Source organism: Aspergillus pseudodeflectus (assembly GCF_044049435.1).
Source record: "Aspergillus pseudodeflectus strain CBS 756.74 chromosome Unknown BJX68scaffold_39, whole genome shotgun sequence".
Taxonomy (NCBI): domain Eukaryota; kingdom Fungi; phylum Ascomycota; class Eurotiomycetes; order Eurotiales; family Aspergillaceae; genus Aspergillus; species Aspergillus pseudodeflectus.
The window spans coordinates 30,333-55,932 of NW_027263815.1; the positions used below are offsets into that span (position 1 = coordinate 30,333).

Below are 25,600 nucleotides of genomic sequence, written 5' to 3' on the forward strand. Positions count from 1 at the left end.
TCCGGATTTTGTGACGGTTTGTACCCTCTAAGAACCAAAACAAAAGGAAATTGCGACTGTTCGGCCACACTCATATGACTCCTCTCCAGATTCTTGCGCAAGGAAGTTCACCCCCTTTCCCATCGGATATTGACATCCCCGCCCTACGTGTGTTGACGAATGAGGCGAAGTCGAAAGCGCGTTCCGCCCAAGGCCCTCATCCAGATATCATAGAACGGGACATCACAATCCCTACGCGCGATGGAGGCTCAATCCTCGCCCATGTCTATTATCCCGCACATCCGGCTGATGGATGCAGTACAACGCTGCCGGTGTTTGTCTTTTTCCATGGCGGCGGTTTCTGCATCGGCAGTCGCCACGATGATTTCGAGTCGAACCGCGCCATAGCACTGAGAAACAATGTCGTTGTTATCAGCCCTGAATATCGCCTGGCTCCAGAGCATCCTTTTCCGACCGCCGTGTATGATGGGCTCGACACCTTGCAGTGGGTATGTATCGCGCGCAACCACACTTGGGCGATTGTCCTCTGCGCTTCCACTCTGGAGAAGAGCGTACTGACATCGATACCCTGGTATCTAGGTAGCAGCCAATGTGCGTCTAATCCATCCGTCTGCGTTGATACCTGCCGGCCTAATAATAGGTGGTACCTCCTCTGGTGGGAATATCGCAAACGCCGTCCTTTACCTCAACCGCGATCAAGAGAATGTTGTGCCGGTAACGGGTCAATTTCTTAGCATTGCCCCTCTGCTCCCATCGCCTGTGGTACCGGAAAAGTACCGCAAGGCTTATAGGAGCGCCGAGGAGAACCGGGCTTATGCCATACCCCCGCCAGAGATGGTCCACTCGTTTCTGGGTAAGATCCTGCATATTTTCTTCCCCTGCTTGCACCAGAAAATTTCCCCCGATTCCTCAGACTTGCCAATTTATGCTCATGATCGGAATCCCTACATGCATGTTCCACATGCCAGCCGAGAGAGCTACTAACGGAAACCATGCTGAAAAGCCGCGTACAAACCCGATATCCATTCGCCCCTGATGGTACCCTTTAACCATCCCAGAGGTCATGCGGACATTCCACCGACGTACTTCCAAGTCTGTGGCCTGGATACTCTGCGCGATGAGACCTTGATTTACGAGCAAGTCCTACGCGAGGAGAACTCGATTCCGACACGTCTCGATTATTATCTGGGTCTGCCGCATCATTTTTGGGAGTTTTTCCCCCAGCTGACGAAACATGTAAAGAGGAGGACGGACGACACAGTGGAAGGGGTCAAGTGGTTGTTGGAAGCAGGGTTGGAAATGAGGTCTCGCTAGGTCTGCCATCCATTTCATCAATTCGATGTGAGGCTGTTTTCTTTCGCTTTAGTCGTTGAATGTTGCGAGTCCCTTGGAAGAAGTTTTTGTATTGTCTTACATTCAGGACTACGCCTCCTCTGTGGGTGAATAGAAATCAACCGTCGAGAGGCCTGCCAATTTTTATGCTCATAATCAGCTCTAGAGCCACCTCGAGCCATCAACAGACGAAAGTATGTCGCTTTCGTAGATGGGGGAGGGGGGGGGGAAAGAAAGTAGAAAAAAAAAAGAAAGCAAAAAGGATTGACAGTGTTGCCTACATGGAGTTTCAGTCTAGAGAAAGTTATTTCGAGGCCTAGAGGTTCTATGGCCACCTTGCTTGAGAGGAGTGAAGGATCTCGCGTTGCAACCCTTTACAACTAGGAGCCATGGCAATGAACCACCAGCAAAATGAATGTATGACACGAATTCCAAGAGGATAGAGCGATTCGTATTGATGGTTAAGTACAAACGGGACTTTCGAGAAGCTTGCTCCAGGCCAACCTTGTTCTGATCTAGACCGTTCCCTGTACAGAAAGCCCTCTCCTCATGTAATACCGGCTCCGCAGCGATCCTTCCCGTGTTTCACTCGCCAACCTCCCGATCTGCACCCCAGTGGACTCCCTTCAGGACCCGCAGTCCAAGACTCCAGACACGAATCTCCTTCCCCCAAATATACAATGGTATCCACAGAACCAAAATAGCGGCACAGATTCCCGCCAAGGCCCCGAAAGCGTTGATGTAACCGGCCGACTCTATCCACGGGTTGGTATAGAACGAAAGCACAAATCCAAAGGCGGCTAGAGGTGCTCTTAGTCGGAGGCGAGGATATCGGCAAAATGCGAAGAGTGGTCCATACCTTTGAAACTCAGCTCCGAAACCACGACCTCTCCAGCAATAGGCCGGTGGGCATCCACTGCGTAAACAATGGCAATATTGCTGACTTGTGTGATAACAAAGCCGACTGCAGGCGTCAGCGTCTAGACTATGGAAACATCGCCGTTTCGAAAACTCACAAAGACCCAGGCCCACAATGGGGACAATCCAGTGCATTGCCTTTGCTATCCCGGCCCCGTACAGTAGCAACCCTAACGGGCCGAGGATCAGGGAGATGGTAACGGTCGGCAAGCGCATCTCGGGCTCCCGAATGCCACCGCTTCGAATGGTGAACAGATCTGCCACCTTGTCCGAGAGCCAGCCACCGCCGTAGATGGCAACCAGGGCACCCACCAGAACACCCGAGTAAGTCATGCCACACTGCCATGTTGAAAAGCCGTAGGTGGTTGAGAATGCCGTTGCATAATTCGAGCTAATAGCGACGAATGTGCCGATAACAACGGACATTGACAGAGTACCCCAAAGAACAGACGGGAGAAAGAGCAGGGGAATTGGGCGCCAGAACATTGCTAGAAGGGACTCGTTTGTCAACGGCGGATTGATCAGCCTCATCTGCTCGCGGTATGTTTTTTTCACAGGGATCCTTGATTCTAGGTGCACCGCCTGGGCTTTGTCGGTACCGTCATCGTTTGCACCAAGGTCGTTTTCATCATCAACGCTCTGGGCCCTGTTATATGCTGTCTCTGGCATCGTGAAGGTGATCAAGGTTACTAATCCCCAGATTAGGCCTGTCGCCATATAGTATATGACACGCCAGCTGTTGTTGATGGTGATCAACCCAGAGAGCACAATGCCCCCACCAACACCACAGGATAGGGCGGCGGAGTAGTAACTAGTAGAGATTAGCGCCATACTGGGGGAGAAGCGGACGAAAACCCGTACCTCATGATCAGTCCACGTTCATGAAGGAAAAAGGTGTCCGCAATGGTAAGCGGTGCGAGGCATTCCGCCGATCCCCCGGCAAATCCGAGGACGAGGCGAGCAGCCAACGCACTGGGGTAGCTTTGAGCAAGACCAGCCCAGAGCGAGCACCCTCCATATACGATGAATGAGAGTATATAAACCGGTCGCCGGCCATATTTAATAATGAGCGGCATGTAGACCAGGTTCGACATTCCCTGCACAAACGCGCAGCCAGTGAAACAATACGACATCTTGGATAGTGCGGACGAAAACTCTGGATCAGTGGGCATGATGCCGAAAAGATCTTGGATCATTGTTGTCATTGCGACGCTTGGTCCAGCAGCTAGAAGCTGGGCAAGGAAGATTGAAGCGCAGGATATCACGGCCAGGTAGATTCGATAGCCCCTTGACCTGCCGGAAATCAGTCATTAAATCTAATGCTCAGCAGTTACTCGGCAGTCATACCAGTTAAGAGGATCATTGGGGTCGTTTGATGGAGTGGGTATTAGGATGATGTCGTTGGTCACCGGGTGTCGGAGTTGAATGCTGCCCAGGGTATTCACATGTTCTGGTTTGAAGTCTTTGGGGTCCGCTCCGGCAGGAGGATTGGTCGCAACCGGATTCTGCTCGACTCTGATTTCGTCCATGGCAGCCATTGTAATTCTGGAGGTGGGTGTCTGGACGTTTCTGAAACTCCCAAACCCAGTGACTTATGTGATAGAATATCGGGTTTGAATGTCCGAGGAATCCTTCCTTGAGGAGGAGAGGAGCAGGAATAAGAAGCGCCACCCGGAAATAGAAGGCTGCGGGTCCCCCACATTCCCCCGAGATGTCTTGACCGGATTGCCGGAGGATCAGCCCCGTGTCAAATTTCAAATCGTGCCCTCGGGCAATAGAGTGCATTTCTATCCCAGCCGTCGCCACGCCACTTTCGGTCGGCTCAGCTCTGCAATTTGACAATCATCCCGCTGCTCTACCATGTCAATCTCTCGGCGAGAATTCCTTCGATACATCGAAGCGTTTAACGCGAAAGATTACGCCACGCAGCATTCCTTCTACCACTCCGATGTGCGACTCGTAATCCCGGATCCCAAAGTCGGAACACTTTACGGACCAGCAGGAATCATGAACCATTACTCGGTCGTCCACGACCTGGCAGAGGAGATGGTTGTCCCAATGATCATTCTAATTGACGGCGACCTCGTCTTCTTCACTATGGAAACCTACTTCCGCTACACCAAACCCACCGACCACGCAGTTCACGGGCACAAGGTTCGGGTAGGAGATGTAATCAGGGTGAAGGTGTGGGCTACATATGAGATGAAAGATGGGAAGATGCTCCAGATTACATGCAATGGTCTGACCGATGAGCTTCTTGGACAGATTGACGTTGACAAGGCAATTGAGGATAGTTGGAATCGTGCAGATGAAAAAGTGAAGGCGGAGTGGAAGCCAAAATTCTTGATGTAAATAGTTCTGGGACCGTCCATGTTGGTAACCAAGACGTAAAACCGAGTTCGGCAGAATTCAGGCTTATTGGCTTGGATTTGAGGTATTTCCTGAATTGGCTCACTGGCTATCGTCAGCTCGAGCCAGCACAGCCCCCAAGCCACAACTTCATCTTGAGACGTTGGTGACCTTGATAGTTACCATTCGCACATAGCAATAACCCTCCTGGCGCACTTGAACTTGGAGTGAGCAGTCTAGGCGTGTGATATGGCACGCAGGCCAGGTCGTGCGCGCCATCAAAGGCTTTCCATCGCAAGGTAGAGGGAACTATCCAGCTGTCGCCCTGTACCATGTGCCCTGACACTGTGGGCTTACGGTGAGAGCACTCTCCCCCAATATCCAAGATGGCGCACCTGAACATTTAGGGGTTAACCTGATATCTGGCTAAATTTACTGAAAAAGGAGAGGGCTTGTCGTCACTTTGGGGAGGGGAAATCCTGTGGCTCGCGGCCATATTCAGGACGAGTCACCAGCTCAGTCGGGAATAGTGCCGGTTTTCCCGAAGTCATAATTCACCCAGTGCTGCAGAACCACAACGAGAGGCACGCTGGGCAGAACCCACCCTCCCGCGGGCTGCTAGTTAGCAGAGTCGAATTTCTTAATGGAGTGGGACAACCCAACCAATAGGAACTAGATGAGAGGTCGGGATTGATTCTGCCCATGGCGCATGGTAATCAGCCAATGAGACCATGATCCTGTTTGGTCAGACCCCATGATCCCCGCGCATTCAGACAGCAGAAACTGTATCAGGACCCTGAAAAGGTGAATGCTGCTTCGTTAAATACTAATCGGCACCTGGGCAGCAGGTGGTGTTGTCATTTCGTTCAGATCAACACCGAACACAGGTGGGGGAAGGAAAGCAGAGGAACTTCCAAGTGCGGGACCTGTTCGCAGTCTTCATCTAGGTTCACGATTGGAGATTCTCTGGAGAAGCCGTCCCTGCGCTCTGTTTACAACGACGATTGGGCTGTGTGGAAGCTCAATCCTCTAGATTAAAACATGTCAGACCGAACCGGACTGACTAATTAAGAGAAAAGGAATTTCCTGTCGCGCCACTTCGCTCTCCATGCCTTGCAGAGTCCTGCTGCTTCTTCGCCAAAGCGGCGGCGCACCAAGAGCTATCCTGCACCCTCGCGCGTTTCCGACGTGGTACCTACGCCTCGGGGTAATATATCAAGCCATGGACAATTGAATCACGTCTAGTCTATTCAATTAGATTATTGCTCCGGAGATATGCTATGTAGCGGCAATACCTTTCGATTCTCCGACCCAGACCGCAATTTCGCGATAACGTATACTTATGTACACGTTACCCGAGCTCCCTCCAACCAACTCCTTGCTATCACACCCGGAACTTCATCTAAACACCATAGAGAATTACAATGTGGACATATTAAAAAAAAGATTAAATTGATTCGAGACTTCGACCGACAGCCGCAAAACTGAGAATGCCTTTTTCGAACCCCTAGAGAGAAACATCTCCAAGAGCTACAGTCTCTGAATGCGACTACATGATTTGCACTTGATGTGACTATGTTGGATTCAATATTGCATGAATAGGCATACTCGAATAGAATGAGTGCACCTGTTACACTCACCAAGAAGAGAAGAATCGTCCTCCACGAAAGAGCATAAATGAGATAATTCGACGGAGAGCAAAAGCCCTGCTCGATATACATACATTTCGCTCGCCAAACGATGGGGTCCAGCTAGAATAAAATAAATATTTGACAGTCCCGATGCTGCAGAAAGCTAAACTGGTGATACGGTTCCACCTCCGGCGAGTTTAATGGTCTTCCCCTTCAATGCCTTGTTGGCCGGTGCGTGCCGGTCGTAGGTGATGGAAAAGCCATTGCTCTTGACGTTGGAAAACGACGTGTCCGCATTGGTAAAGTTTTTCAACGCAGTATTCCCGGTTACATTCCAAATGCTCGTTTTGTCCAAAGAAACACCAAGCTCCGCGTCACCGTATCCGATGTACGCTCTTCCACTCCAGTAGGAGTGCTCCTTGAACGAGAATCCCAGAGTGCTCCCATTGTATGCAACCAGATCGCCGGATAGCGCGCTTTCTTCAACATACACGCGGCTATCGGCGGTGGCTACGATGTTCCCGGAAGTCTCGTAGCCAGTGTAGAAGTTGAACGCCTCGGTGATGGTTGAGAAATTGGCTACAGCCAGGATGCCGGACTCGGCGAGAATCTGGCTGCTCTGCACGTAGGTGTTTGCGTAGACCGAACCGTACCAGAGACCGGGCCCATCGCCGAGGACTTTGAGCTTGGTGTTGACGAGTGTCAACTCGAAGGGATACGCCTGGGTATCCTTGGAGATGGAGAAGGTTACTGCTCCGCCGAGAAGACCTCCGGTGAGATCACAGTTCGTAGCTACTGCCTCGCCCTCTCCGATGGTGAATAACACGGGAGCTTGCTCAGCATATCCGATCACATTCGTAAAATTGAGATGCTTGACTGCGAACCCAATGGCCGATCCAATCCCGGTCGTGTGGGCAATTGAATCCTCGACATAGACGTACCCCGCAGGGGTATCGCCGGAGAATGCAGAGCAGCGGTTGCCGCCAGAGAAGGTGTGGATATTCTTCCCGTGTACGGTTCCGTTCCCGGCAGCGTACAGGGCGTGGGATGTTGGACCGGAACTATAAAGCCAGGCGTTGTCGATGTAGGCCACTGTGTCAGTGCCATAAGCGAACACATTTGCTGCACCATTGTGAGTGGTGATATTCACGTCGGAGAGGTGGATGCGGCTGTTATTGGCAACGAGAACGGCCGCGTTCACGCCGTAGAAGCTCGACTGGATAAGATTGCTGTAATATCCAAACTTGATGATGTCGGTGTTCTGCACGGAGACGTCAGCACCCTTGGTGGCGACCAGGACGCTGGTGTCGTTCTTGTCGGTTTTCAGCGTCGTATGCTGAAATGTCTTTTTCTTCCCAGAGACCATGTAGGGCCCCACCTGGGCGATTCTCTGGATGTACTCCACGGCTACACTGTAGTTTGCCATGATCGCGTTGTCGGCCGCCCAGTCGGATTCTGGGATCACGTCCGACGGATCGCTGATGCTGATCGAGGCAGCCGAAGCGGCGACGAGGGAGAGAAAGCACAAGCGTTTCATTTTGCTGGGTGGAGAGTATGCGAATTGCGAATTTCTTTTGGAACTTCTACAAGTCCTGGACATGTACCTGTACCTGTATTTAATGCCCTGCAGATTTTGAGATCATCCTATCTGCAATGTTAACCTGCAACGGCATTCCGGTGCAAACCCCACGGGATCATGACCATCCGCGAGGAGGAGAAGCCGACGTGTGCGGGGGTAGAGTGTGGGGTGCAGGAGGCCTCCAGACTCTGGCAGGAGTGAGTGGGCCACAGGCTAGTCGGGCCTTCTGCTCGACTCCAAGTCGGCTTTCATGGAGAGAAACCGGGGAGTAGCCGAAAGTCCGAAATGATGCATTGCCTGGATTTTCCCCGGTCGAATCATCACGAAACGACCCTCGCCCGAATTCCATCCTCGTCCAAGGATGCTACAAGAATGTTCGAACCAAGTCTATCAGTCGCAGTGTCGGTGTAACAACATACCTGTTTTCCATGCGCAAGCCGTTGCAAAGTATGGCTCGGGAGCCCTCTCCTGGCGCGCTGGTTCTTGATTGTATTTGCCCATGGCCTCCATCGTGAGCCGTCTTTCCATGACTGAAAAGTCCGGCACACCGACATAGTGTGAGACCCAGTCAACTGCCGGCCCGGAACAGATCGAGATGTACCATGCCGGACCCTGAAGTTGACTACTTTAGTACAGGACTCGTGGTGATTTGGACGTCGGATGGGCTCAAGGTCCTTGCATCTCGCGAAGATCCGGTATACTCACTTTGGCCGGGAAACCGGGAGTAAAGGCTGAGACGTGGCCTACTTCAATACCGGGCGCTGTGTGAGCAGCTGCGCTGATTACAGTCGTCGATGAAACTATTCCATGCCGGACAATGATGCGTGTCATTTACAGACATCGAGCTACCACTGGTCGGACCGAAAACACTTTTCTTCGATAGTTCCTGTGCGACATGCGAAGGTGTTGTAGAGTTATCAGAGGTACGCGACGGTGAATCTCTGCGACCATACAGCGGCCAGCCTACGCACACCCAGTCATGAGGCACCCGGCCTGAGCCAATGGTCGGGATTGGTTGAGTCCCCGAGGTTGCAATCTCAGTGGCCTCGTTGCGTGGGACCGAAATTGAATTCGCCGCCAAAGCGGTATCGTTCACTCGTGGGTTTGAACGCGCAGATGAGGGCCTCCAGACGGACGGATTGTTCGTTCGGTGCATCATTGCGATTCTTGCGCTTGGCTTGGTACCAGAACTCCGCATCGCGTTCCTACGACCAATTCCGGAGGTGATAAAATCCATCCCGGCTTTATTGTATTTTCCGAGACAACATATTGAGCGTTTGACCCGGGATATAGAATCAAATTACCATACCTGCCTTTAGATTAGATACTTTGCCATCTATATATTCGGCACACCCAGGAGAACTCTAGAGCCCCGGTGTCTCCTCAATGCAAACAATCTTTTTCACCGCAGACACCCTGCCGGCTTTGAGATTCTTCAGGGCAATGTCCACCCCCTCCAACCCCGCAGCCACCACCTCATAAGGATGCCCGCTGAACCATCCCTCATGCAACCCCTCGGCCATGTACCGCCACATAACGTACGCAAAATCGGCATTCTCGACGAACACCGAAAAGACATCGGAGTATCCGGCCTCTTCGCAGTCTAGCACCTTTCCCTCGGCAGGTTGCACGTAGACGTACATGCTGGGGAGCCGCGCAGTGAGTGGTCCCGGGCACCTAACGGCACCTTTGATTTTAGTGTAACGGTACCTCCTAATACGAGAGGAGAGGTGTGTATGCCTTTGACGTCGGCTGCTGGTAAAGACCAAGTGAGCGAATTGAACAGGGCGCGGTATATCCGCAGGGACGGGGATTACGCCATGCGTACGTGTTCAAAAAGCTTCGTAGGCCAGCCAGTGGGATCTTTTAGTCTTCGCTTGCGATTCGCTAGCCTATTTTGGTGATCAGGGCCTCGTGGTTCTATTGGTGGGTGCTTAGTATCTCTTCCACCTGAAGCTTGATCTAAGACTATTATATAATATCCAATATATATTCTTTTTTAATAAGCATGATAGACATGGTTAGGGGATACTTATAAAAACAGGCTGCCTAATTGCAATATTATAGGTATAAACGTCCTTGGCCTTTCTGAGGTTTGCAAGTAGTGTAAGAGGTAGTAATAAAGGTAGATAGCTTGTTATAATAGTCTTATTCTAAGAATAAGGATCAAGTAGTAGATTAATACTAAAGGTTAGAATTAACCCTTTATAAGTAGATGAAATCCTTTATAGCCTTAGTTAGCCTGCAGGCTTCTTTGTTAGACGCGGGATGCGACACGCAAGGTACTTTTGCTAATAGTACTCCTTTTATTTATGTTTCGTAGTGTTAGGGGCAAATAATAAGGACGAAGATTCAGGACAAGGAAGGCAAGATCAGGCAGGGCAGGGCCAGGGAGAACAGGATCAAGATCATGAACGTATAGAGGAATGTTGTCAATCATGGTTCCATTAGACTAACGTCTCCGTAACGCCCGACCAACCCACACCGCAATGGTGATTAGAATCGGTATGGACGCGAGCACAACCACATTCTGATATTGCACCTGAGAGATCCGTGTCGAAAGGAAGTTCACCCTATCCGCCATATCCATCGTATCTTTGTGGTCTGGCCCGAGGGCACGCCTGTAAGCCTGGTGCGCCCTGGAATAGGCTGTTTTGGCTCTCTTCAGATTTCCACGCGTTTCATAGAGTTCTGCCATTCGAGCCTCGATTCGAATCGCGTATATATGCTCTGAGCCAAGAGACAGCTCTAAGCCCCGTAGAGCATTGGTATATACTCGCTCCGCCTCATCAATCTTCCCCTCCTGGCCCAAGAGTTTCGCATATTCACCTAGTGCGCGGGATATAAAAGGGTGGTTGGGAGCTAATGTCTCTTCCACGGTTGTTATGACCCGTGTATAGCTCTGCGTTGCCCCTTCTATGTCACCCTGCTCACGAAGCACATTTGCCAGGCAAAGAAGGGATTCCATCGTACTGATGTGACTGGGACCCAGGGTATGTTCTAGTCCCGATAGTGCCTCTCGACACATTCTTGCCGCGTCCTGCATTCTGCCCATCTGATAGTATAGAACTCCGAGATTATGAGTCGCCTCAAGAGGCAAAGTATGGTCCGGGCCAAGGGCTTGTGTGAGCCCCTGAAGAGACGTCTGGTGCATCTCCTCCGCTTCGGAAAATCGCCCTTGGTGTCTCCGGAGACAGCCCATGTTGTTTAATGTATCCAGAGTGAATTGATGATCGTACCCTACAGTCCTCCTTCTTCCCTCCAACGCGGCAGAAAGCCTCTCATCGGCTTCTTCGAACTTCCCCTGATGGATGAGGGCAAAGCCGAGATTGTGGAGTGTCTCAAGGGTAGAAGGGTGATCACGGCCCAACAAGTGCCTGGCGGTACTTGTAGCCTGGCGTAAAGTCTTTTCCGCTTCGAAAAACCTCCCCTGTTCAAAGTGCAAAATACCGAGGTTGTTCATTACGTCAATGGTTGACGTTGGCGTAGAAGAAGACGTAGCTCTGTAACCGTCCGCAGCTCTGGTGTACATTGACTCCGCCTCCCTGTACTTGCCCTGTGCTCTATAGACAATGCCTAAATTCACAACAACATCAAGAGTTGAAGTATGATTGCGGCCAGCCACTCGTTCATACCCATTCTTCGCTTCGAGAAAGCACCCTTCAGCATCGCCGTACTTTCCTAGAGTAAAGTGCAAGTTCCCCAAGTTGTTCACAAAATCCAGCGAAAGTGTAGGATAGAGTCCAGACAGTTCCCTTGCCCCTTCCAGTGCCTTGGAGTATGTTCTTTCAGCATCCCCTAATCGACCCTGCATCATGTACACAGTCCCTAGCATGTCCATAGTCCGGAATACAGACGCATGATTCGTGCCCAGTGATCGCTGCCGGCCTGCTAAAGAGTATAGGAACTTCTTTTCTGCTTCTTCATATTTTCCCTGGTTAGAATAAAGAAGCCCCAGATTGTCAATGGCATTAAAGGTTGCTGAGTGGTCGGGGGCCAGCTGTTCCAAATCCTCGAGGATTTTTAGGTATCTTTTTTCAGCCTTGGCAAAGTCTCCCTGTTTCAGATATACTAGCCCAAGGTTATTCATCGTGTCAGTGATTGCGAGGCTTGAATGAAGGCCACGGGGGGAGTAACTGCTTAGGACGTTTTCATAGAGTTCCTGTGCCTTCAGCAAGTTGCCCAAATCTAGATAAACGTTCGCCAGCTTATTCATGGTATCCATGGTGGAGGTATGGCTCACGCCCAGTACCCTCCTCCTCCCGTCTAATGCCTGCAGAAACTTGGCGATGGCTTCTTCCAGCTTGCCCTGTGCTGCATATAGCGCGCCTAAATGATGGATCGTAGTAAGAGTGGACGGGTTATTGGGCCCCAGTTCCTCCTCCCTTTGTCGTAGAACCTCAAAGTGGGCTGCTTCTGCATCCGAAAACCTCCCTTGCGCGGAATACACCAACCCTAGGTTGTCAAGTGCATTCAAGGCAGAGGAGTCAGATGCGCCAACTGTTGCGTACCCGTCGAGAGCTTTCTTGTACATACATTCGGCCTGATCATACTTGCCACAGTAGAGGTAGAGATTCCCTATTTGGCGAGTTGCAGTGAGAGTCATAGATGACAGAGCCATTCCGGACTTTCCATCAAGCAGCCGGAAGAGCTGATCGGCATGAGGTAGCAATCGCTTCTGCAGAGCCCAGGTACTGGCGTCATTATCGGCTGGGACAGAGAAGCCAACAGAAACGAGCGCGATGGACACAAGCGAAATCTCGCTCTTCTGGAGTAAGTAATCCCTGCACCAATCATGTACCACAGGGTGCAGTGAGTAGCTATTTCCCGCATCACTCGATTCGACAAGGGAGAATTGCAGAAGCGCCTTCATGCATCGAGCAAATTCGAAGCGGCTTGATGAAATATCTTTAAGCCAAGACGGAATGTCTTGATCGGCACGCTGCCCATTTTGCAAAAGCTCGTACCATATGTCGTTGTGGTTATAGCAGGATAGGAGCAGAAATAGACAAGCTGCTGAAGGCTCTTTCTGCTGGATCTCATCGAGAGCGAGTTTCCATGTTGTCATCAAGTTTCCACTCGAACAATCTTGTATCCATTCTGTCTTTTCCTGAAGATCGCGCCACGACTGGGAGTACATCTCCAGATAGTCATGTGGGCTGGTGCCAGTCTCTTCCATGTAGGACCTGGCAAGAACCAACGCCAATGGAAGGCCATCGAGGCGGCGGGAGAGCTCTACCAACTCCGAGTATGAGTCTGGATGTGATCCTTTGTTAGCTGGATCAGCGTATGTAAGGGTGTCATAGATGATCCCACCTTTGCTTTCAATGCCCAGGTCAGATGTCCCAGCCAGGATTCGTAATGAATCATCATTCTCCAGCTTACCCAGCCGAAACTCGGCTCCCAAGGTTCTCATATTGGAGGCTCGGGTGCAGAGAAGGATTGCGCCGTGATCCGCCCGAGGGAAGAAATCTTGTACGTTGTAGCCGCTGTCCTTCTCCTCAACCCCGTCAAGTACAAGCAACCACCGGGAGTTGCCTTCTTTCGCGAGCCACGTCTGTGCCTCCAACGCATGCTCTTTTATTTCTTCATCAGTCGTGGGATAATCTCTCGCCGGGAGTCCAGGGCACCGTGGCCGAACGGTCGTTGCGAATGATTGGGATAGGGTTTCCTTATCCTTCGCATCAAGCCAAAATATCGCGGTATAGTCCTCCTTGTGCGTCCGAGCAAAGTGAAGCGCCAGTTGCGTCTTCCCGATGCCGCCTAGTCCATGCATAATAACGACCTTTCTCCAACTCGGACTTTGGGGCTGTAGCAGCGACCATAATTTTTCCAGATCCTTTCTGCGCCCCACGAATTTGGCAATGACCGGTACAGTTCCCAAGTCAAAGTTGACCTTGAACTCAGCATCTGAAAGTGGCACGTTAATGTTCATCTCACATAGCCGTACAAAGGAGCAACGTACCATGCGCGTGTATTGTGTCGGGCAGAACGGATAAAAGGTCTTTTGCGTATGCCGCTGCGGCTGCGGCTGCGTGTTCTTGCCATTCCTTGTTCTTGTGAGAATCACAATAGTCACAGATCCCACGGATTGTCAGGCAAGGAAAGTGGTCCACCAGCCCCGCAGCTTCCATTTCAAAACAATAAACCCCTAAATCCTCAGCCAGCTTGTCTCTGGTAGGACCATCCTTGATAACTCGATTCCCCGATGCAATCAAGCCGTAATGGACGACCGCTGGGTGGTGGAGAGGCCGCTCGTGTCGCACAACCAGTTCATCTTGCTTACATTCGGAACAGGTTGCTGATGCGCCTGTATGTTCGTACGTTGGCTTAAAAAGCCTATCCTTGGCAGGTCCCGGGTGACTAAATCGAGTCATAGTCGGGTTTCTTACAATGAGGTCCTCCAGGAATGTTTGAACCTGGCTCTCCCCCTGCGCATGCTTTGCCCTCAGAGTCGCGACAGCCGTCAGTAGACGCGGTGGCGGCTTGTTCAACATCCCGGTACGTTGCGCTTTCCCCCCTGACAAAATCTTCCCATAGTCATATTGCACGACGCCGCCTTCTGTGCCTGTGGGATGACCGACCACAATATCTCCCAACCGAATATCAACTCCTTTTTGTGGAGCTCCGCCAGCAATTCCCACCATCAAGCCGTACACGATGTTCGGGAACGACCTGCGCATGTTGGACGCGACCGCAGCCGCCGAGGTGGTGCCGTAGACGCCCGAGGGCAAGCACACGATAACAACGTTATGGCCGCACATCTGCCCGAGCTGGTAAACGTTGTCGTCCCCGGCGACTGATTGCAAAGGATCGTGTCGCTCGTCCAGCATAGCGACCGCAGCAGCCATCTCCAGAGGCAGTGCGCTCACCCAACCCACCGTGTAGTCTTCACGTCGCTTGTTTGTGGCAAACATTCTTCCCATATCTGCGCTCCTAGGCACTGATCTTTTCCTTTGTCAAGTTCTTCTGGGCTGTTCAAGTTGGTTATTTGCGGGGACCGAGTAGGAGGTTTTGCACTTCTGATCGACAGACCACTCGGCACTCGCTAAAAGCACAGCTCACGCAGCTGAAGGCAGTTTCGCTTCGCGGCGCAATAAGCCCAGTGGCGAGTCCTGAATTGGACTCATCATCGTCTTGAAGTGGTGCACAGGACGCTCTGCATGATCGCCAACCTCAGCGCTACACGTTCGTGCCCCATTGGCCTGTACATGGCTGACATGCATGAGCGCCGGGCGCCGGGTCGATTGCCTTTTTCTTTCTTTTCTTTTTTTTTTTTTTTCAGCGGCTACTACAGGAACCTTTATCATCCCCATATTGCCAGAACGAGAACTACCTGCAGGCCGTCAGGCTGAGCTCGACCAACCATTTGGGTACCCGGGCAACAGCTGCATACCGTCAAGTGAGGCGGGGGTTGCACATTTCTTGCCCATCCACCGTCTATTGCGAGGATGGCTTCTTAGTTTGAGACAGGAGTGATTTGGAAAACCGTAAAGATGCTGCTAAAGTTCTGCTCGCTCTGAGTACGTAGCCTAAGTTCTCTCACAAATGGAAGACAAAAGATTTGGGAAGGAACTTTGTCGTTATATATTCTTCTTGGACAAACCCCAAGAGACCTAGCTTGGCCTGACTGTCGCACCCGTTACCCCTGACTGTCTTGGTTTCAAAGTCGGGTTGAATGAGATTGGCATTGTCATCACCCTGCTGCCCGAGTTTTCGTCCCATGGCAACTCTCTGATACACGGTCGCTCCCATTCGATCCGCTCCCCATTTGGACCAATTTCGACCAGTCGTTTCATCATATCCGGGTGCCTGACGTTGTCAGAAGCGATATCGGGCGCATATACGACAAAATTGCCGTTTCCATAGGAAATGAATAATAGATTGAATGCGGTCGAGTCCAGATGAGAGTTGGTCAGGGAAGTGTCTAGTACGATCATCAGAGGACTTTTCCAGAGCCACTGGCAGGGATGATCAACCAAAACCCACCAGCATTCCAACGACCGCTCCCGGTATCGGCCACCAAACAATGAATATGCTTGTCTCTGTGCTGATAATAGACTTTGAAGGTGTCATATGTTTCGTTCACGGCGATGAAAGCACTGTCGGGTTCCCTGTCGACAGGAAAGGTTGGAAGACGATTGAGCCTCCCCTGTTGAAGCCGGACGCTTTCAAGGTGGCCAGCGCTGTTTTCGAAGATAAGGACAAACGTGGAGTCGTCGGTTTGGAGGCCTGCCAGCCTGCCTCCGGACGCGATGGAAAGGCTGCATTCTTCGATCTTTACCGGCCGGCAGGTCTCTAGAGATGTGCCTGTAAACTGCTGTAGGACTCCCGTGGAGTCGATACGGAAGATTGTGTGCTAGTACTTCAGTCAGTTGGGAACCGGGCAGAATCATGAGGAACATAATGAAACGCCGGATTGCATCCTACATTCCCCTGAGTCTGGATGTGGAGTGACGGACGGGTTTGTGCGGTGGGATCAGCTTCGTGAGCGTGATGGAGATAATAATTGTCAATAGCGAGATGTCTTTCCATGTCACTAGCGGTCCGATATGAGGCATACTGGGAACCATTAAAGTCAACCACAGAGCAGAGATTAAGGCTGAGTAGGACATCAGCGTAGACTTCTTCCTCCATGGCTTTCGTCGTTGTGGCTGCAAGTTGAGCTTATTGGGATAAATGCTGAAACAGGTTTTATCCCTCCTGACATCCGGAGCAGTCTGCTAGGTGCTTTATAACCACATTTCCAGGCATTAGACGGACACAACGGGTCTTAATGATAATCTTCACTGCCTGCAGTCTCACGCTTTGGCAGAGGCCATGCAAGGAAAGGCCCAATCACGAACCTCCCATGCGTTTGCTCGATGAGATGTAACGCACCGAGTTCTGGTTGGGCGAAGAGAAAAAAGCAATACCCTACCGATTGACCTATTACGCAGCTGAAGACGCACTTTGGCGATGGCAAGCCATGATCCATCAAATCCTGACTTAAGCGAGCCGATCGGCCGTTACACGTTTCTGTTCATCTTGACCAGAGCAAAAGAAAAAAAAAAAAAATTAAAATTCCCTGAGTATGCGGCATCATCCACAACCTTGATGTGGGCTACTCGCTCCTTTTATTGACCGTGTGAAAGGAAAAGAATGGAGGGAAAGGGGCTTGGCCGGTCCGGGGATCAAGGCGAGTCCAAACAGGTGGATGACTCGTACCACCCCGCTCTCTCCATAATTCACTAGTTAGTTACTCGTAAGCCAGAACAAGGATGATCTTCCCTCACCAGACAAAGCAAATAACCTACAGTTGCATCTCCATCATGCGTGAAACGGGAACCAGTGTCAAGGAATATCTACAATTCTACCAAAGTACATGGTCTGAATTGCAGTCTCAGGCCAGCGCCTACACGTTAGTACCAGCCAGGCAACATCCTTAGAACATGGAGAATCATATATTAAGAAATTAAGAAACATGACCCTACTACTATACTACTACTACCCTTGCTTGCTTTCTTTAATAACCAAGATCTTTAGTATAAAATAATTTACGGTAGTCAGAACTATTCGTATATAAGGGGCGAGGTCGGATCAGTGGCAGCTGCCACTCGGTCTTCACCCGCGGCGATGTCCTTGCAAGTAACGAGACGTCAGGCTACGAAGGATGTACGAAAGAGGAAGGAGAAGTTGTATGTTAATTGATCCAGAAACGAATCGCTGGGGATCAGGAAGACCAGCGATTCCAGGGGATATCTATAGATAGTGACTATAAAAGAATTATTCAGGATCTAGCCAAAAGAGGTTAAGCCAAATGAGGTTGGATCCCAAGCGGCGGTCGCACGGTCTCCTGTCGGGGCCGCCTGAGGCACCCATTGTGACAACGAACCGCACATTCTAGAGTTCAGCTTTGTTCCCCCATCCAAATGATCTCCTCTTTTTTTTTTCCTGCACCTTATTCTCTTCTTTACTGTATGAGTGCGTCTATCTGATCAGGGTTCGCAGGTGCTCCCATGGGCCGCTCCTGTGGCGCAGGGGCAAATCCCAGTGAGCAAGACTGGGAGCGCCAAGCGTTTGCGCGGATTACTGAGAGCAATAGAGCCAACCGACTCCCAGCTTTCAGACCGTCTGCTGAGTGCTAACGAGAGTCTCCCAACAGAACTGGTACAAGTGGTTCCGTCGGCAGTACCCCGTCGAAATGGTGGGCAACATCGACGTCGCCAATTAAATCTTAAAATTCGATTTTGAGATGGTCGACGAGCCCAACACCCGGGATGCTGTGTGGCTTGAAGCACTCCAGCGCAAGCGGTATTGCTGTCCAGCGCCTGGAAATCAATGTCAGAGGATTTATACTCAGGATCCGCCTGGGCTGTTTTCTTGATATATACAGGGAGATGCAGCCCTGTAGTGGAAGGGGTCTGCTATCATCATGAGCGCCAGAAAATATATACTTTATACATCCTAGAGTACCCGTTTCCACCCTGCATGGCACGGAATCGACTGATCTATCGATCATATTCTGTGCGATACATAGCGCCCCGTGAACCTGATGAAACAACCTCAAGATGGATTATTTGCTGTATTATCTCGAGTACAAAGTTTGGTTTCGTTAGATCTCTCCATCGATAATATCCAGAATCTGTATTTTCTCAAGAACCGGCCCCAGGCCTGCTATCACGGCCTGATGCGCAGGATCCCGCGAAGAATAGTAATCGCGATCGGCCTCGCTATTAAATTCCAGGATAAATTGATGTGTAGAGCCGTTCTAGGTTATCGACATTTGTCAGGGTCTCCCATGGGTGGAAGGTGGAACAGCTCGTAGGTAGGTAGGTGGCAGTGACTCACATTAAGTGGCTCGGGAGAGACATCCTTGCCCACTCTGATGAATTGGATGTATGACTGACCGGTCTGTCGGCTTAGGCAGTTGACTTTCATTGCGCGAACTTTGTCTAAGACCTTGATGTAGCAGATATTCACTGTTAGTGGCTCGCGCTGGGTGGCTATTGACTTGGGGGCATCAGCAATCACACGTACGGTTTTCCTCCTGTCAGCGTCAACGCCATCTTTGAATTGAATCTGGACGACACGTGTAACCGGCGGCATATTTCCTTTGTTTATTGTCGAGATATCGGGGGCGAGGACGGAGTAGTAGGAGGGCGAGCGCGATGGGATGTATGTATGACTTGGGACTCGTTTGGAGGGAAAACCGCGTATGAATGTAGCAAACTCTTTGATAGATGCCCTGCGCATATTATTTGAAGCAAATGGTTTATATGCCTCACTACCTTGCTATAATATTACTGATTAGTAATTAGTGAAAGATGAGAAATCTTTGAAATAAAGATCATAATCAACGGTGGTAACTAGTTAGTAGAGAATGAATTAGTAATCACAAAGTGAGAATTTGCTGGGCACAGTCTCAGAGCACAGTTAATCTCATAATGTATGGTCTATTCATCTCAGCTACTCTAGGGCCCGCCTTCACCACTGGTTTCCGGCTTCCAGTCCAAACAGGCAATAAGAAGGAACAAATTCTCCCCATTCTGCATTGATATCTCAAAGCCTAGAGATACATCGTTCCAGATAGGTCTCGCATTTGTGACCCTCGTCCTAACTCGCGGGGTCTCTGCGGCTGTCCGTCCTTGACGCGAGACCGTCCGAGAGCACATGATTTTGAGGGGAAAGAAAGAGGCTGTGGAAATGAAGCTTCTTTCCTGGTAATAGAGTCGCTTTATTTGTACGACTATTGCCAAAGTCTGGTGGGGTTCAAGATGGGCTTGGGATAACAGTCGAGGTCTCCGGAGGTGAAGAGGAGCGGTCTCGTTTCCAGTATGAAGGATGATCACTGGGCTTAAACTAACGAGCTGTATACCTACTCCGGAGTAGTGCTTATCAGTATCCGCCTATGGACAGCAGCCTTATAAATAGCATCTCCACATTTACTCGAGGAAAATCAGCCGCAGGATGCGGGCTCTGATGAAGTTGCGGGCAAAAGTGGATCCATCCAACGTTGTCCCATTGATGCCTGCAGTTCTCGTCGACCTTTTTGCGACTATATAGACGCTGTAAAATCCCACCATTCATCCCATATTTTATTTCCCTACTCGCGACATTCACACCAAACACCAGCCAATATCCATATTAAAATTCCGTCTCAGAATGACAATCACCGAAATCCTCCTCCCACTCCTCAAAGGAGACCCCCAGTCCCGATCGGCATTCAGCTCGCACGCCTCGCAAATATCCTCGCACTTGGTCGGTACCCCGGGCCTTCAGTTGTTCTGGCATGGCGCGGTTCTCTTCGACGCAGGGAACCCCGTTGCCCCAGATTCCGGGCGCGCGGCATTGCTTATTGGTGAGGGGACCCAATTCGACTTTTGACTTCATCATGAACAACCCACATTTGAAAGATCGAGATGGTGGAAGCTTTTTGCCACCTATTTTTAATTGACAAAAGCCTACTGACACATTTCCACCGGGTCGCAATGTAGAATGGGACACGCTCTCCTCCTTCCACGCATTCTACCCACATTCGCCAGCGTTCCAGGCGTTCGGCGGAATTATGAAGCCGTACGCTGCGAGACCCGACGCGCCGAAGCTTTTCCAAGCGGTTACATCAGCGAAGGACACTGGCTCCGCGCCGATTACGCAGATCATCAAGGCTCGACACGGGCCTGATACAGAGCGTCTGTGGACGCGGCTGCAGACTGCTCTTTTGAGCGACGAGAAGAATTTGGACACGGTCGGCAAGCCGGTATTCGCGCATGCGCTGGGGGTTGAAGAGCAGGAGGGGGCGTTTTTGGGGACAATTGGGTGGAAGGGCTTGGAGGTGAGCTGGATGTGGCTTTTGGTTTTTTTTTTTCTTTTTTTGTTTTCGGTGGCCATGCTAACATGTAATATGGCTTATAGGACTATAGCCGGACCAGATCGGATGAGACTGTTCAGGGTATCTTGGGCGAACTCAAAGCCGGTGACGACAGCGCGCTTGATCTCGTGGTACGGCTGGAGAAACTGCAGGTCGAATAGGTTGTGCGTCCATTATCTAGTGGAATAGATTATAATCGAATGGAAGCGAGGGTGGGAGGGGGAAGAAGATATGTACGTTGCAATGAATAATCGCAACTCATCAGACTAGGATTCGGAGCCTGCATAGTTTATAAACTGTCTTCTTCGCGGCCACTGTTCGCGTTCGAGGCAACTCACTATTGGTCGGGTGGGAGAGTGTCAACCCAGTACCACCTGAGGGCATGGATGGCCGCAGCTGCCATATCAGGTCCATGGGCGAAGGGAGAAGTGAAGGATGTTTACTCGTTTTACCTCTGTTCAACTTTAGAGAATCGTCCAGAAAGAAGTCCAGTCGAGCCTCTTGAGCAATGAACCATGTTGGATCATAAGACACCCTCTTTTGCGGTAATTAATACATAAATCGCGTGATTTCATAATACTAATTAAGCGTCTCTATACAACACATGAATCAAGGTCCTAGGTAACCAATAATCAAGGATCAAAGTATATGATAGGACATAGAAAGAAAGCCCCACCAAAATTGCCTCTGTAACATTCTTAGACAGCATCAGGCAAAATACGGAGATTGGCCAGAGTAGCAGGGCCGCCGCGCTTCTTAGTTCTAGTCAAGTGATTAAAGGCTAGCGAGTGCGAGACACAAGGGAGAAATCCTCCAGATCCCAAAGGTAGCTAAGGGTCTTAAGGACAGAGGTAGCGCTGTAAGTAGTGGTCTTTCTAGTAGTAGGGTTAAGGCTATTATTTTGAATTTGTCCCTTGAGGGTATATGGGGATATAAGCCAAGTAGGCATTTAGGGACCTGAAGGGCTAATGGTAAACACACATAACTTGCTGTTAGTAGTAGTCTTAGTATAAGACTTATTATTATGATAGATACCAAGATGGGTGTAACATAATTCAAGAAGCCACTAGTCTTATTAAAGCTAAGTAGGAGAAGGGTCTTAATTGGCGATACCTTTCGTTCAAGGTATCAGGTGCTCGGTGAGCTGGGCTATGGGGCTACTCCACAGTCTGGCTGTGCAGCGATCTAGAGTAAGCAAGAATATTTACGTGTATCCATTTGAAGACTAACAGGCCGAGACGACGTGCATACGTTGCATTTAAGATCCATGAGCGTGACTCTAGACATGGAAAGAGAGAAATAGAAGTTTACAAACATCTCTAAAATATGGAGTTGGATCGCACGGGCTCTATCCTAGTTCGCCAGGCACTAGACGACTTCTAAATAACATCTACGAACAACTCCACCTAGAAATGCCTTGTGCATTCTCCCTTGGCCATGAGTCTGTTTGAGCTTTGGAAACGAAGTGCAAGTAAGACTCTTTCAGAGAACCTACTAAAACTAACATTAATCTATGCTCTTCTTGCTCTTGACTTTCTACATACAAAGGCTTATATTATTGCTCATACCGGTGCGAATCCCGTCGCACTTCCTGGATACTCTGCTGACTTGAATTAATAAGATCTGTAAAGCAAGAACATTATACTTAGTGTTGAGGATGAATTAACCCTTGCTAACTTTAAAGAAGCAGAAACATCCAAGGCCAAGCCCATAAAGTACGTGGCCGTCCAACACTGGCGGGCTTTGGCGCGGCTCGCTGTTTCTTGAATCTGAGTACGAAATGGGAGGATGCCCAGCCCCTGATCTACCGAGCGCCCGAAGTTGTATTACGCACGCCCTGGAATCAGAAAATCAACATTTGGAATTTAGGAGTCCCGGTATGTATTTATACTGGCGGTGCAAGGCCCGTGATTTACCATGGTTAATCCTTTTACCAGCCTGGGATGTTTTGAGCCCGGTCATCTTTTCTATGCCTCGGAATCAGTTGAGAACGATTCGGACAGTCATCACCTCGCTGAGATGGTGGCCACCCTTGGCCTACCGCCGGCACGGACAATCCAAAATAGCGATTATGCGACCAACTTCTTTGATCAACAAGGTATGATTCCTCAAAACACCCCGGGCTCGGTTTCTCTATATTGATGTGGCTAAATAGCGAAACAAACAGGGAACTGGATAAGTTCTACTGAGATTCCTCCCATTTTTTTTTAGAGAAACTGGAAGCGAACCAGTAGGGCAAAGGCCAAGACCTGTTTCTTCGCTTCATGCGCAAATGGTTACATCCCAGGTAGTGACGAAAACATAGATTATCAAGTGAGGGAGGATTGGAGAACAAAGTGAACAAAAGGAGACATGGAATATAACAAGAGCTCTTTCTTTTTTATCTAGATTGATATCCCGATATTCATCTTTTAGTGAGGCCCATTGGACCTCAAGGGTCTGTGCTACGATTTCTTGATTATATAAAATTGCCGACGACACATAAACTATGAACTCCTCCGCACTGTGGGCCAAAGGGACCGACTCCTCTCGGCTCCCGAGCTCAATGATCAGTAATCAATCTCAACTCCGATATTTGGTCCCAGTTCCAATGAAGTATACCCAGCTTCAATATAGAGACCTGAGAACAATTTTGCAATTCCTATGTACCAAGTCACACTCTCCTACGCCATGACTTTTTCTTCCTAACGAGAACACTTTTTCTTTCCGCGTCGTTTTTGAAGTTCCGACCGGAGACGAGTCGGGCATGTTGTTTCTTGGCTGTACGGTGGGGTTGGGGAGTCTGTCGGGTCACGGCGATCGTAGGTTCTCGATCCGTCTGCTCGTCCCGAAGCGGTGACTGCAGACCAATGATTTGAAGCTCCCTCAATTTTGGCAATTGCTTCAGCCAATACTAATCTTCATCTCAAAGGTTAAGCAAGCTCAGCCTTGGCCATGCTCTTGGCGATGCGTCGATGGCCAGATCTGGCCTTTCTGCAGAAGTCCCGCCCCGACCAGGACCTGTCTAGGATGGTCTCGAATGGTCTAGACTCAACACCTGAAACTGACTGATATTGGACAGTAAATCACGCGGGTCAATCTTAATTTGCTTCTGGTTGGACCTACAGGAAATTAAGGTTAGCAGGGATGAAAACCAATAACTTATAATCAATCCCACCCCAGATTCAAGGACAAAGCCTCACACCAATATCTTCGGTCTCTCACCCGCCAGACCAAAATGGCAAAAGTCAGGAACCTTGTCAACAATATACCAAACAGCTTCCCAGAAGACCACCCTGTCTTTATGCTCGGTCTTTTACAATGGCACGAGCAGGCGCAATATCCAGAAGGAAGTTCACACCCAGCTTGCAGTGGCCGAGAAGCCTGGTTTGAGCGATTCGTTAAAGAAATCAGCAGACCCGCGATCGAGACTGGCGACTTTGAAATTTTATATGAGGGTTTACCTACCTCACGCGATCTTGGAAGCGAAACGTGGGATCTGGTGGCTTTTGTGAAATTCACAAATATCGGCATATTCCGCAACACTGTTGGCAGTGACAATTACGCACCATCTATATTGGAACACCGCGACGCTGCACTGAAGAACTGGAACTTGCTCTTCTTCACTTCGTCGAAGTCCAGGTCCAGTGAATACTGTCAGTGAATACCCGAAGAGACGAGGGGTACGGATGCTAACCTTCTTCTGTGGAAAAGTCGAATATCGACCACGGAAATTCCGCTTAACTAGCAGCCTGCATCAACGACAACAAAACGACCATATCTGTTAAGGATTCTTTGCGGAGGCTGAAGCTTGGAGAGCTTGAACACCGCTCATCCCTCCCGCTAGCCCGCACAACTATGAGATGATCCCTCGCCGCATTACTCCCCGCTAGTGTACTGTTGCTCCTCCTATGAATGTGGTTCTATTCCAGTATAAATATCTGGACCGTTCCTTAAGGCACCGGCCAGGAACCGCGCATACCTTTCACACATTCGTTTACATTCCATCATCGTTGCTCAGTCAGTGGGCTCACTCCGTCCAGCCCATCAACCACCCAGTTCGAGAAACCCCCAATCAACAACTTCCCTCTTGATCAAAATGCTGTCTCTCAAAAGCACCCTCCTCCTCCTAGCCACCCTAGCCACAACCCCACTCCTCATCTTTGCAACTCCAGTCCCCGACGCCTTGACCGAGACCGTCACCACCATCGCCGCCCCCAACACCTCCCTCGAAGAACGCGGAACAGGTATCTACCTCAACGCCTACCACTCGGGCTCCTGCGACCGCGATATCGAATCCGCCTCCGGCTGGGTATGGGCCGGCCAATGCAAGAACCTCGAAGCCGGCACCTACGGCGCGAAACCCAGCAACGTAGACTACCCGTGGCCGGAAAGCTGTGTGCTCAAGTTCTGGGAGAAGCCCGGTTGCCATGGGAAGGCGACGGTGCACCATGTTGCGGATTATGAGCACATCGGGAGTATTAATTGGGGACTTTTTGATGGCTGGTATAATTGTATTCCCGTGGCGAATAAGAAGAGTAGTGGGTTTTATTTGGGCGGTGGGGCGGCAAGTGTGCTTATGACTTGTTGATCTACTGATTTCTGTGTCTAGGTCTCCTTTTTTCTTGTTTTCTTGCACTTTTTCTCCTTTTTCTCTTTTTCCCAACCTGTTGTATTTCTGAAGTCTCGCCCTCGAGGGTGGCAGGTGGTTGGCGACGCAGAGCAGAGCGAGTACTATTTCGTCGAAGAAGCTCGGGATAGCAGTCCAGTGCTCATAAAAAGACTAGGCTGTTCTCGTATCCTTGATGTTTCGCTGTTCAGAAGCCAGGCGGCTGTATACTTGATGTTTAGTAGTGTAATTATAGTGTCCCTCTTTGCTGGCCATGCCGCCCGGTGGTGTCAGTACTGAGGCCACCAATGCACGAAGCAGATATATTGTATGATTGAGTCCCAGCCTCACCA

The 25,600-nt window shown here is 50.1% G+C and overlaps 10 protein-coding genes across 10 annotated transcripts; 5 read left to right on the top strand and 5 right to left on the bottom strand.

Annotated features, from left to right (window-relative positions):
• Nucleotides 1-74: 74 nt before the first annotated feature.
• On the top strand, nt 75-1,314 carry BJX68DRAFT_269389 (alpha/beta hydrolase; the record flags this gene model as incomplete). The annotated part of the gene is made up of 3 exons (XM_071046325.1): nt 75-488; nt 580-853; nt 1,004-1,314. 3 exons carry the CDS (start codon nt 75-77, stop codon nt 1,312-1,314), a joined length of 999 nt encoding a protein of 332 aa, XP_070896319.1.
• Nucleotides 1,315-1,917: 603 nt separating this feature from the next.
• BJX68DRAFT_277501 (MFS transporter) lies at nt 1,918-3,779 on the bottom strand (the record flags this gene model as incomplete). The annotated part of the gene is made up of 5 exons (XM_071048341.1): nt 1,918-2,132; nt 2,192-2,296; nt 2,349-3,061; nt 3,112-3,543; nt 3,598-3,779. The coding sequence occupies 5 exons, from the start codon at nt 3,777-3,779 to the stop codon at nt 1,918-1,920; spliced, it is 1,647 nt and encodes a 548-aa protein (XP_070896320.1).
• Nucleotides 3,780-4,110: 331 nt separating this feature from the next.
• On the top strand, nt 4,111-4,602 carry BJX68DRAFT_269391 (nuclear transport factor 2 family protein; the record flags this gene model as incomplete). Its single annotated transcript, XM_071046326.1, has 1 exon — nt 4,111-4,602. One exon carries the CDS (start codon nt 4,111-4,113, stop codon nt 4,600-4,602), a length of 492 nt encoding a protein of 163 aa, XP_070896321.1.
• Nucleotides 4,603-6,393: 1,791 nt separating this feature from the next.
• BJX68DRAFT_269392 (uncharacterized protein) lies at nt 6,394-7,767 on the bottom strand (the record flags this gene model as incomplete). Its single annotated transcript, XM_071046327.1, has 1 exon — nt 6,394-7,767. One exon carries the CDS (start codon nt 7,765-7,767, stop codon nt 6,394-6,396), a length of 1,374 nt encoding a protein of 457 aa, XP_070896322.1.
• A 2,494-nt stretch (nt 7,768-10,261) lies between these two features.
• BJX68DRAFT_256969 (uncharacterized protein) lies at nt 10,262-14,726 on the bottom strand (the record flags this gene model as incomplete). Its single annotated transcript, XM_071043263.1, has 3 exons — nt 10,262-13,065; nt 13,126-13,719; nt 13,775-14,726. The coding sequence occupies 3 exons, from the start codon at nt 14,724-14,726 to the stop codon at nt 10,262-10,264; spliced, it is 4,350 nt and encodes a 1,449-aa protein (XP_070896323.1).
• Nucleotides 14,727-15,748: 1,022 nt separating this feature from the next.
• BJX68DRAFT_269394 (uncharacterized protein) lies at nt 15,749-16,446 on the bottom strand (the record flags this gene model as incomplete). The annotated part of the gene is made up of 2 exons (XM_071046328.1): nt 15,749-16,168; nt 16,240-16,446. 2 exons carry the CDS (start codon nt 16,444-16,446, stop codon nt 15,749-15,751), a joined length of 627 nt encoding a protein of 208 aa, XP_070896324.1.
• A 1,957-nt stretch (nt 16,447-18,403) lies between these two features.
• On the bottom strand, nt 18,404-18,897 carry BJX68DRAFT_269395 (Dabb family protein; the record flags this gene model as incomplete). The annotated part of the gene is made up of 2 exons (XM_071046329.1): nt 18,404-18,559; nt 18,640-18,897. 2 exons carry the CDS (start codon nt 18,895-18,897, stop codon nt 18,404-18,406), a joined length of 414 nt encoding a protein of 137 aa, XP_070896325.1.
• Nucleotides 18,898-19,885: 988 nt separating this feature from the next.
• BJX68DRAFT_242497 (uncharacterized protein) lies at nt 19,886-21,182 on the top strand. Its single transcript, XM_071040996.1, has 3 exons — nt 19,886-20,149; nt 20,286-20,623; nt 20,704-21,182. Exons 1-3 carry the CDS (start codon nt 19,954-19,956, stop codon nt 20,818-20,820), a joined length of 651 nt encoding a protein of 216 aa, XP_070896326.1. The 5' UTR covers nt 19,886-19,953; the 3' UTR covers nt 20,821-21,182.
• Nucleotides 21,183-23,876: 2,694 nt separating this feature from the next.
• BJX68DRAFT_269397 (uncharacterized protein) lies at nt 23,877-24,426 on the top strand (the record flags this gene model as incomplete). The annotated part of the gene is made up of 2 exons (XM_071046330.1): nt 23,877-24,294; nt 24,353-24,426. 2 exons carry the CDS (start codon nt 23,877-23,879, stop codon nt 24,424-24,426), a joined length of 492 nt encoding a protein of 163 aa, XP_070896327.1.
• Nucleotides 24,427-24,737: 311 nt separating this feature from the next.
• Nucleotides 24,738-25,229, top strand: BJX68DRAFT_269398 (uncharacterized protein; the record flags this gene model as incomplete). The annotated part of the gene is made up of 1 exon (XM_071046331.1): nt 24,738-25,229. The coding sequence occupies one exon, from the start codon at nt 24,738-24,740 to the stop codon at nt 25,227-25,229; it is 492 nt and encodes a 163-aa protein (XP_070896328.1).
• Nucleotides 25,230-25,600: the final 371 nt, after the last annotated feature.